General features: G+C 33.0%; 1 protein-coding gene across 1 annotated transcript in view; it reads right to left on the bottom strand.

The window, feature by feature from the left end:
• Positions 1–198: 198 nt before the first annotated feature.
• SMARCAD1 (SWI/SNF-related, matrix-associated actin-dependent regulator of chromatin, subfamily a, containing DEAD/H box 1) overlaps positions 199–12427 on the bottom strand; it is a 94399-nt gene continuing 82170 nt past the window's right edge. The window contains exons 21-24 of the mRNA XM_044682255.1: positions 9525–9643; positions 8099–8281; positions 3711–3820; positions 199–733 (exon numbers count right to left, since the gene is read on the bottom strand). Coding sequence (XP_044538190.1) covers positions 672–733; positions 3711–3820; positions 8099–8281; positions 9525–9643 — 474 coding nt within the window. The 3' untranslated portion in view covers positions 199–671. The remainder of the gene's footprint in view (positions 734–3710; positions 3821–8098; positions 8282–9524; positions 9644–12427) is intronic.

Below are 12427 nucleotides of genomic sequence, written 5' to 3'. Positions count from 1 at the left end.
TTATCCATCCACCTAGGAAAAAAATCCAAGATGAGGCTTATTTTCATTACTATTCATAGGAAAACAAAACAGTCCCTAGGCAAACAAGGGGAGAGGGAGGGGGACGTTGGTAAGAGATCACCACCTTGAAATTCTGGTCAGAGTTCTTGATGACAATGGTGAGCATCTGCTTCAAACAGTAATAAAACTAAAGCTACATAATCTATACAGTTTTATTTGACTAATATAAAAACAGTACTTCAAATGAGTTAAGACAAGCAAAACAAAACATAAGCATTGTCAAATAAGGCACATGTAAAAATCTACACACATTATCCAGTGAAAGACAGTATTATATATATTTGGAGGTAGAAATAATTACAAAAATACTGACATATCTAAAGCATTAGCAGATCTGTTACAAACAATCACCAACTAATCCCCATTTGGAAAACTGCTTTGTAAAATATGATTATTCAACATCTTAAGGACTACGTTTCTGTGGCAATTATATATTTCAGGTTTGAGCATTTGGAGAATTCATTTAGTGGCAAAAATCTTTCATACCATGAGAAATACAATATGGATATTATAAAAAGTTATAAATGTTCATAAATCCCATGGTCTTCAGTAATGTAAATGTCCTTGGGTGCACCAAGTTGGTATTTTCTCCTCAATTAGAAATCCTTCTTTTAGAGACCTAATGATGTCTTTAGTAATGTAGCTATATCTGCAGGTACATTTCCTTCATCACCTACAAAGGAAAAGAAATGAAGTGAAACATTTGATCACTGCACAATAACAAATAACCGAAGTAGACTTGAAAGTTGTCAGTCAGTCAGATTAAAGCTGCTTATAATTTGCTTAAAGAAAGACAGGAGAGAAAAAAGTCCTTAAAGCAAATTTTTGAATGCTATGCTGTTCTTATGTTTTTCTCCCTTTCAATTAAAAACACACATGCACTCACATGCACAATTCCCCACAAATGCATACAGTCACATTAAGTGATTCTGACAGTGAGCTATTCCAAAATGACTTAGCACTCTGAGAAGATCTAAAAGCAAATTCTTTTGGTTCTGACTGGATCAATTAGATTTGCAAGGTTTTGTCAAACACTTTGTGATGCACTAATATAACAGGTTATATCATATTTAATAATTTAATATGTGTGGACATATAGTCCATCCTCATTAAAATTCTTCAAAATTTATATTTTGTAATAGAATTAACAGTCAATATTTATGTAGCACTTTAAACTTTATAAACACTTTATATATTATCTCATTTGATTCTCATAACAATCTTGTGGAAGATTATTACTATTATTTTCATTTTACAGATAAAGAAACTGAGTCTGAGAGGTTTGATTTGAGCCTAACACTCTCATCTGTACCACCTTGCTAGCCTATCCATTATCTTTACTCTGAAAATGTAGCTTTCAGGTTCTTTCTTTTAAATATGAATAAAGACTACATTTAGAATTTTGTTAACATTAAAAGACTAGAATAGTATTTTTATTTTTAAAATGAATCTTCTGCAAAGAACCAAATTAAATCTTTGACAAATATTTTTAAAACCATTAAATAAGTATATCAATAAAAAGTGAATGTATTTTAAAATGCTATAGACATTTCATGAGGGAAAACCCAACAGCCAAATAAAAGGGTTTACTAGGGGGGAGAGGGGAGGAAAACCAGTATTTAGAATTCATTGTCTCAAAAGTAGCAGCCAGCAGCAAACACAGATGTCAAAGGCTATGTATTAGAATTATAGTCAGTACCACCTAATAGAGAAACTTATGTCTTTATTCTACCACTACTTTTAAAAAATAAAGCACTTAATGATATGTGACCAGAGTGGTGAGGTAGGAAAGAACATATCTTTTTTTGACTCCCCTGGAAAGTCAATTTTTAAAATTAAAATTTAAAATTTAATTTAAAATTAAAATCAAGTCATTTTTAAAATAGTTAAAACAAGCTAATATACAACTAAAGATAGAAAAAGAAAAAAAATTGGGCAAATATTGTATTTTGAAACCCATAAAGCAAATCTACAAATGAACAGTCAAAAAGACAAATAAGTTCAACTGTAAAATGAGGACACAGTATCAAACTTACAATGTCTCCTGAGAGGAAGTATTAGAGTAATGGCAACGGGACTGTAAATCCATATGTACAATGTAACAAAATATGCACTAAGAACTGCAACAACTAATAAAAGGAGGAAGAATTACAAATATTCCTTATTTTTAAGAGAGCTTTGAAATGGAAAAGATTGGGAATTACTGACTTAAAACTGTTTTCTGATCTTCAACTAAAAAGAATTATTTTTCTTAGTAATCTGTATTTTGGTAAAGAAACTGTCCCAGCTTACATTAAAAATAAAAGTTTCTTCCTCACAAGCAACAAAAATTTCTGAGTGTTTTATAATATTTCCAAAAAGATGTTTAAAAAAAATCTACTGGTTGTTGCATTTTAAAGACCATAAGAAAACAAGTCAAAATGATTTATTTCCTACAACAAATTGCTCGGCTGATGAACTAATTAATGTTCAACTGATATGGAACTAAATACCTTACAATCTAAAAAATTAGGTATCATAAGTAATGAAATAATGGCAAGAAATATTTTGCTTTACTTGTAGCCACCAATCAATAGGAATCCTAATTATAATCTATGCTGAAATTCTTAAGAAAATAACATGATGACAGTAGTATTATTTGGTTACTGCCACTTCTATGAAATTACCAAAGCCTTAAAGCCCAGTCAAAATGAATCTGTGTAATTCTTCAGTATATGGGGAGGATTACTTATGAAAAAAGTTGTGAAATCTCATGGGAAGGAACAAATTTGGTCATTCCAGCACTCCTAAGATATTTTAAGGTGGAGATTTTTTTTTTTTTTAATACCCTCACCTTCTGTCTAGGAGTCAATACTCTGTGTATTGGTTCCGAGGCAGAAAAGTGCTAAGGGCAAGGGGTCAAGTGACTTGCCCAGGGTCACACAGCTGGGAAGTAGGACCTCCCATCTCTAGGCCTGGCTCTCAATCCACTGAACCACCCAGTTGCTCCTGATCCTTTACCTTTTTGTTGCTGCTAATAGTCAATAATTTGAGAGTAGAAATTTGACAGAAGTTCACTAGTCACATTATTTTAGTTATAATATTATTTGTGACCAAAAACTCATTTGATGACATTAAAGTTTCACTAGAATAAAAAGGATTACCTTTAAAAGCTAGCTGAAAAATGAAATAACATGAAATTTTATTTGTAGTTGGTACAATGCACAGAGTACTAGATATGAATTAAAATATCTGTTCCACGCACTTACTAGCTATGTGATCCTTTACTTATCTTAGCCTCCCTTCCCTTATCTGCAAAATTAAGATAATAGCACTTACCTCACAATATTGTTGAGGATCAATGAGGTCATAACTAAGATATCTGTGAAATCTTTAAAGTGCTAAATCAATGAGACATTATATGGCATATTATACACTAGGTGTAATAAATATAATTAAACTAATAAAATTTTATAATTCTTCATAATCCCTACACTATGTTTCAAACTTTTTATACAAGGCTTACTTAAGCTAAGTATGAATGTTTCCAATTTATAATTCAACATCTAAGGAAAAGATTGGTACCTTTATTATAATTATCATTTGTTTATTTATCTAAGTTGCGAGCTATGTGGAAGAAAAATTTCTTTATGAATACACTGGTAACTTACCTTCATCTGTTGTGGTCATATCTTGTTCTAGTTTCAGTTTCTGTTGGTTGATTTTGAGCATAGATTCTTCTATTGTCCCTTGACTTATTAACTTTATGACGTGCACTTCTCTAAAATAAGAGGGTGGAATATTTTAATTATCTATACTTAGCTATTTGCAGAATGCATATGCTATTGTAAGTCATGTTAGAGCATTTGTAATAGATATGTTAAAACTGCATGATCAGAACCTAGGTTCTAGTTCTGCATTGGCCATTAACTCCCTCATATACATACCATATCTTGTTCACATTTCCTTAGTTTTCTATTTCTAAAATGAAGGGTGAAGAGAAGACTGAAAAAGGAAGGACTAAATGATACTTAAAGCCTTTTCTGAATCTTTGAATTAACATGAACCCATGGAACAATTATCTTTTTGTTTTATTTCTGAAAACAATTCAATAAATTATGTTTTCAAATAGTTGGCAAAATTCTATTAAAATGAAGAGCTCAAAGGAAGAATTATGTGAACAGATGCAAAATAAAGAGTGGAATCAGGAAAACAATCTATATGATGATAACAATAATTTAAAGGAAAACAATTCTGAAGACCTTTAGAACTCAATTCTTAGTAGAGATATGACATACTAGAAGAATAAAATAAGAATAATAAATGTTTTCAGAGTGGCCAATTTTATTTGCTTTCCTCTACTTATTTGTCCCAAGAAGTAGCTGGTAGAAGGAGGACAGAGGAGGAAAATAAATTAGTGTGAAATGATAGATGGGGAAAAAAGCAGGGAAAAAAGAACACTAAAACTTTAAAAACTACGACCCCCCCCTCAAATTCAAATGGGTACTGAAAGTAGGCAATTTTATTACTACATTAAATTTAATCAATCCTTTTAAAATGCACATACCAAAAATTCATGGTTTAATAATAATATGGAAATGTTTTGCATGATAATACATGTATAACCCAGATTGAATTGCTTGTCCCTCTGGGGGAGAGAGACAATATGGATCGTGTAACTTTGGAAACCTTATGTAGAAATTTATTAAAATAAAAAAAAATTTTTAAAGGTTCATATTTCACAATTATCTTTTTGTTCTATATACTTTTAGGATATTTGTGTTCGTCAACTAAATTCATGACAATAAAAATCTTATCTCTATATCAGTATACATCTCATAAAAAGAATCTTAAATAATGCTATTCAGGATTTTCTGTGGTAGTTTAAAAAAACTAGAATCAATATGGTCAAGCAAATTTTGGCACTGGAATTTGATGGAACGTTGCTGAGCCATGAGAAATCATGAATATGAAGAATATTGAGAACTTTGGAAAGACTTACTTGAACCTATGCATAGGGGAAGAGAGAGTGCACAAAATGACTACATTAAAGGTAATAATTACTACAAGATATGAGAATTTGGATAAACAGAAGGACCAGCCTTGACTGCTACAGACTGGTGATGAAAACACACTTCTTTCTCTAAATAGAAAGTTGACAAATCATAGGTATAGAATAGGACACTTCGTTAGACAAGTTTTGTCAACTGCTTTCGCTTAACTATACTTCATTGTTTCAGGGGATGGATCTTTTGGAAAAAGGTACAATGGGTTAGGAAATGAGAGTAGTTTAAAAAAGGCATTAAATAACAATATTTGCCATAAGTATAACAGTAAAGAAGTGCATTAAAAAGAGGAAGAAACAGAAAAGAACTGGATTCTAGTCTAAAGAATAATGAATCCTAACAGTTATCTTTGCAAATCTTAAGAGATTTGCAAAGCACTTCACATACATTTCTTCATTTGATCCTTAAAACAACCAGAGAATAAATGCTGTAGCTATCACTATGCTTGTTTTTCAGATGAGGAAACTAAAAGCTAACAGAGATTAAGTGACATGTCCATGTTTACACAGCTAACAAGTGTCTGAAGCTGGATACAAACTCAGGTTTTCCTTATTCCAAGCCCAGCACTCTATTTCCAATAAGCCTTCTTAAGTCTCTGATTATACTACCAATTACAGAAATGAACAAGGTCATGTCAAAAAATTTCTGATCCCTTATTTGCAATAATAATCTCATCCAATATGACTATTAAATGAAAGTTCTATGAAAGTATTCTATAAAGTACAAAACACTATGCAAAGAAATCTATGGCGATCTATACACATCCTAAGTTGACATCCTATCACTACTGGAATATTTCTAGTGATGATGAAATTACATACCATCTTACAAAAGTGCATTCATTTTTTAAAAACTTATCATAAAAGTTGCTGCCTATAACTTCCACTCATTCTTTTGTCCCATAATTTAAGGAAACTGGATTTTCTTAGGGCTTCCCAAGTCAAAACCAATCTAAACAAATTGAAGCATATCTCAAAAGGGAAAAGAATTAACAAAATGAGTTAGTGTATGATAAATTTCTTAAACCCTATTGGGCCCCAAAGAATATTTTCTAGTTAATATTCCATTCAAGCTAGACTGTGAAAACTGTTTCATTTTCAGTTTCTGTAGACTTACAAATTAGAGCAATGCATTTTAAATGAATTACATTAAAAACAATGTCTTGTAGAGTTCATTATATCAAGACTACTTGTATAGTCGAACCACAAATAATATTGCCTAAACCCTGTTCTGGCAGAAATATCATTGGTATCTTATGGAAAAACTCTTCATGGTATATTGGGAAAAAATACCCATTGGTACAAACTGGTCTGTAATATTACAAATTAGCACTCCTCTGTGTTAAGCTTTATTTCTATGTAACAAAATGCTAATGTCACAACCTTCTACATTTTCAGAGAAAGAACTAACAATGTTAGGTTTAATGTATACAATAAAGTCATTTTTTTGAGGGAAAAAATACAATTCAATAAAGATTACAGACCTTTTCTTACATATAATGAATAAGTTTCAGCCAATTATAAGTGTGACAATACTACATAAACTAATTTACTTATTCAAGTGCCATACTAACCTACCAAAGGATTACTTTGTAGAGCTTAAAAAAAATTCAATCTGGAGAAACAAAAAAATCAAGAATCTCTGGGGAAATAGTGGGGGGGGGGGGGGGAGTCACAAATCTCAAATTATACTACAAAGCAATAACTGGCAATTAAATGGAATTTTAAAATGTGGAGCTCAATCGGTGTAAGAAATTGGATACTCAATATACAGAAACAAATGAGCATTTGGCATCATGTCTGATGAATCAAAAAATATTGACAAGCAGGGTAAAAACTTTTTATTTGACAAAAATTAATGGGAAAACTAGAAAGCAGTCTGACAGAAATTATTACTCAGACTATCTTGTACCATATATACAAAAATCACATCATGTGGAAAAAAATACCTTTCTCAATTATGGGTAGGAGAAAGTGTCAAAAAGAAAAAAGAATCAAGAATAGAGCAAAATACTGAAAATAAAACCAGGAATTTTGATTACATCAAATTAAAAGGTTTCACATAATGAAGTTAAAATTAGAAGGGAACAACTAACTTGAGAGGAAAAATACTTTTGTTATGTTTCCTTTTTCCTTTATTTGCATGTTTCTGATCATTGTAATTTCAAAGACATTTAAGGAACTAATTCAAATTTAAAACAAAAAGAGTAATTTCCAAATAGGTAGTTCAAAGAATATGTATTAACAACCACAGGGAGAAAATGCTTGAAATGACTATTAAAGAACTATTTATTAATTCATATCTAACAGATTTATCAAAGATGACAAAATGGGGAAATAATAATCATTGTAGGTGCTACAGAAAATAGGCATATTAATGCAGTTAGTGGCACTGTGAAAGGCTCTAGAAGTTATTGAAATCAATTTGACTATGCTTAAAATGTCACTAAATTAAATCCTCTTTAACCCAATAATACAACTATTAGGTCTATAATCTAAATAAGTCAAAGAAAGAGAAAAGGTCTAAAAACATTATGATTTATTTCTTTGTGATAGCAACTGGAAACTTAAGTGGGTCGCCATCAATAGCTAAACAAGTCATGGTATCTGAATATAAAATTATTGTGCTGTAAGAAATGAGAGAACAAGATGGTTTAAGAGAAATCAGTGAAAACAAATAAACAGATATAGAGTGAAAAGAGTAGAATAATATAAAAACTCAAAGAATTCAATGCAATCATCAATTATGATTCTGAAAGACCTATGACAGAATGCTACCCAAAAACTCTTAAAAGAGGTAGTAGGTTCAGCATGTAGAAAAAGAACATAAATATTCTGACACAACTAACTGAGAATTTATTTTGCTTTCATATACATTGTGTTAAAAGATAATTTTTCTTTTTCACTTGGGAGGTGGCAAGTTGTTGAAGAAGAGAAATTAGGGATAGGTTAGCAGAAGAGATGACAAGACAAGAGACAATTCAATATACTTACTTAGTCTGACCTACTCTGTGGCATCGATCTTCAGCTTGCTTGTCATTGTAGGGATTACAGTCAATATCGTGAAGTATGACAACATTTGCAGAAGTCAGATTTATCCCAAGTCCACCAGCTTTTGTTGAAAGCAGAAATATAAAGATATCCATGTCTGTATTGAACTGGTCAATTAGGTGAATCCTAAAAAATTAATTCATGAAGATTATGTCAAAGATATTATGAAATGACACTGATGAATTAGAAAATTTTGTGTAAAACTCTGAAAAAGTCAGTATTTATTATAGAACCAAAAAAAAATTTTTTTTTGCCTGTAACTGATTAGTGCATGGTACCAATGAAGCCAAAATGAAAGCCTGTTACTTTCAGTAACTTTCAGTCACAGATAGTAAACTGGTCAGGCAACATGCTTTGTGTTACACTTCAAACAAAGAGGTGGTTGTCAAGTATGTATGAATAAACTCAATCCATCTCTACTAAAAAGCAGAACTCAAAGCACACATGTTAATTAATTAGTACATCCATAGTGTGATCTTTACATGGTAATATCTTTTAACATTTTAAGTTTTGTAAATATTATGTAATATTTGTATGAGCCATGACACTAACTCTACATAAAAAAGTATATACTCTAATAGTTAAAACTTTTAATGTTGTAATTGCCTTGAGCTCCATTTCCCATTTCCTCCATCTACCCCATTTCTCCAAACTATGTCTTCACAAGCTTATTAAAGTGTCTAGCCAGTTCAATCATCCAGAAAAATTGTCATGACATTTAACAAAGAGTTGGGAAAATGTTTTGTCATTAGTGATGACAATGTAGCTCCAAGACATTCTATTCTCCTTTTAAGTCAGTCAAGATATTGCTAGTGAAGAGTATAATTATAATCACAGGGGCTTGAAGACAAAGCAGAGCTAAAGTGCATCTGTTAATTTTCTTGTTTGCATCCTAGTTCTCCATGTGCAGAATGAATATCTCTTTCCAAGTTGCTATTCCAAGCTTTGCATTGTAAAGAAATTTAGTATAAGTTCCAGTTTAGATGTTCAATTTTATAATATTATTCTATAGGGCTTAGTAGAAAAAGTCACATCCTCAATGCAGCAATTGTTCACAAACATTAATGCACTGCCACGGCCAAAAATACAATGAAAAATATGTATTTAATAATTACTATAAGAAAAATGACTCTAATTTGGATAAAAATATCCTGGTTTATAAATACTTATAATTCTTCCTATAATCTTTTCACCATGATAAAAGTATTAAAAATAACAATAACATGAGGATAAGAAATTTGAAATTTTGATGCTTAGTTTTTTTAAAAAGATTAAAAATAACAAGATGCACAGCAACTTTTCTAACCACACTAGATTATATCAGTTGTCAGAGAAATAAATTTGTAATTCTACAAGTTAAAATGCCAACCTTTCAGAAATCTGAGTCTTTCCATCCAGTCTAAGGTATCTATGCTGATGGTGTTTTAGAAGAACCTCTAAGATGTCCAGCATCATGGTAAACTGGCTAAATAATACAACCCTGTCACCCTGTGAAGAGAAAGCAGTCACAAATGAATACATCATTTATTAGAGCGTAAAAGTTTACTGTAGTCAATTGGCAGATTTCAGCACATGGCTTTTATTTCTAAGAAATATAACACTAAGCCTATTTCCCTCTCTTTCGTGATAAAAAAACAAGAGGAAGACTACATAATCTCAATTCAACACATGCTTATTAATAATATAAATGCTAGATATTGAGGATAAAAAATAGAAGTCTGCCATTGAGGAAATTATATTTTCCTAGGGGCAAGAGGAGTAGGTATATCTATAGAGGCTTGTAGAGATTTAACACATGTACAAATAAAAATCAAAGTCATCTGAAGAGGAATAGAATATGAAAAGGGAAGAGGAAGGAAAGAAAAAATTAGGGAAGTTTTCATGCAGAGTGACAACTTAGCTCACACAGTGGGAAAGTAGAAAGTGAAAGCATTTTAGATTATGCAAATAAGTGATGCAGGAGATGACACTGCAAAGGTCTGGAAATGTACATTTGTAAAGGCGTGAAATAAAGTTTAGTTGGAGTCAGATTGTTTGGGCTTTAATAACAGGCATTTGAATTGCCTTAGAGGCAAGAGCAGGAAACCACTAGAGGGTTTTTGAGTGACACAATTATCTGTACTTAAGGAAGATCATTTTGAACAGAAGAGGGGAGAGATCAGAGCAGCAAGATGGCTCAGGAGATTGAAAGCAAGGCCTAGAGACGGAAGATCCTGGGTTCACATGTGATTTCACACTTCTCAGCTGGGAGTCACCTAATTCAAGCAGGGGGTAATGGTTTAAAAAAAAAAAAAGAAAAAAGTAAAAAGACCAATTTAGTCTAGACTTCTGAAAAGATAAGGAAAGAACCAGGATGTGGTAGTCATGTGAATGGGAAGAAAAGAACTAATTCCAAGTGAAATTCCTGAAGTAGAATCCATGAAATTTGGCTATGAATTAAATGTAGGGGATTGAGGGAGCGGTGAGAGTCAAGGAAGACTCAGAAATAATAATAAAAAAGTGAGCAGTATCCTCAAAAGAAATAGCCTGATTAGGGTAAAGAGGGAGTGTGAATTTTGATTTGGAGAAGTTAAATTCGGGGTGCCTATAGGAGATCTAGATGGTGACACCTAGCAAAGACTGGAATTCCAAAGGAAGATCAAGGCCACATATAAAGATTTGGGAATCATGTATCATAGATTATACCTGAACCTAGAAGAAACAGAGTTGTATGTTGGGAGCTAAGATGGTGGAGTAAAGGATGCTCCTCTCGTACATTCCCTCCATGCATGCAAAAAAAGAAAATAAATTGCCTCAAGTCAGAGAAGCTGAAAGAACTCATCTCACTAAGGTAAGAGGAGAAATCAGCCCAGGCAGCACAGCATCTGTGAGATCCAGGAGATCTTGGAGCAGCCCACGACTCTACCAGAAGCAAAGCTGCACAATGGGAATGAACCCAGCAAGAGCCACTCTACCCAGGTAGAAAAGGCGGGAACCCTGTAAACTCTCATGGGGCATTGCAGTCTTGGGAATACAAGGGAGTAGGAAAGGGGTTACTGGAACCATAGTAATCTATTCACTCCCAAGTGGCAGCAGAGCCCCGGGCTACAGGGGAACACAGAAGAGGAAATGATCTATAGTGAAGTTACCACAAAGCAGCTGAATGCCTGAGGTGATAGAACCTAGAATAAGAGATCTCTGCTCACCCCAGGGGTAGGGGTAGGGAAGCAGCAGAATGAGAACCAGCCCAGCCAAGCCCAGCCCACAAAACAACAGGGGAACTAATAGTACAAGATGCTGAATGTAGTTGGGCAAAACAGCTGCAAATTTCCCCAGAGCAAGCTAGCACGGCCACCTCCTTGACAGACATAGCATGAGGAAACAAGGGCAGCTAGCCCTATGCCAAATACCAGAAAAGAGTTCTCTGCAAGCTTGAAGCAATGCAACAACAACAACAACAACAACGACAACGACAACAACAACAACAACAACAACAACAACAACAACAACAACAACAACCCCTGACCTTGGAAGTTACATTAATGACAGAGAGTAGACCAAAATATTAACTCAGAAGTGGATCACGTTCCAAAAAGAAAACATGTGAAACCTCAAAGGAAAGTATGAAAGAAAGTCAGGCTTCAAAAGAATCCCTGGAAGAACTTGAAAAGAAGTTAAAAAACTGGAGAATTGACAGATACACTAAATAGCTGGAGAAAAAAGTTTCACTGAACAACTCCCTAATGCAGTGATGGGCAAACTACGGCCCCCAGGCCTGATGGGGGCGGGCATGAAATGTTCTATCTGGCTGCAACATTATTCCTAATCTGAAAATACAATGTGTAGGATACAGTGCAATGAAACTTCAAAAGAGTTGCCTCAGAAATTGACAGATGAGCATTTCCTTTCCTTTGGCCCCCAAAATTTTGCCCATCACTGCCCTAAGGAATAGAATCAACCAAATGAAGTGGAAGCAAAACGAAAACCAAAAAATACTGAAGAAAACAACTCTTTAAAGTGGAGATAGAGACAAGAAGGTCCATGCTTAAGGGTCAAGGTAGCTCTGAGAATCAAGAAAAGAACTGTCATGAAAACCAAAGGCGGCAACAGTTTCTAAAAGAAGCTAATAGCTAAAAGTCAAAAGCAGCAAGAGCAAGATAAGGGTGAAGGAAAGGCCATCATCAAGCAAAGTTGCAGTTTATAAAATAAATTCACAAAAATCATTAGCTCTGCTGTATATTAAGCAACAAAACTGAGCAAGAGATAAATTCCAACTATAATAGGCTTCTAGCT

The sequence above is a fragment of the Gracilinanus agilis genome, chromosome 6 (assembly GCF_016433145.1).
Source record: "Gracilinanus agilis isolate LMUSP501 chromosome 6, AgileGrace, whole genome shotgun sequence".
NCBI lineage: Eukaryota > Metazoa > Chordata > Mammalia > Didelphimorphia > Didelphidae > Gracilinanus > Gracilinanus agilis.
The sequence above is the reverse complement of the archived record's forward strand: the minus strand, read 5'-3'. Positions and strand labels throughout refer to the sequence as shown.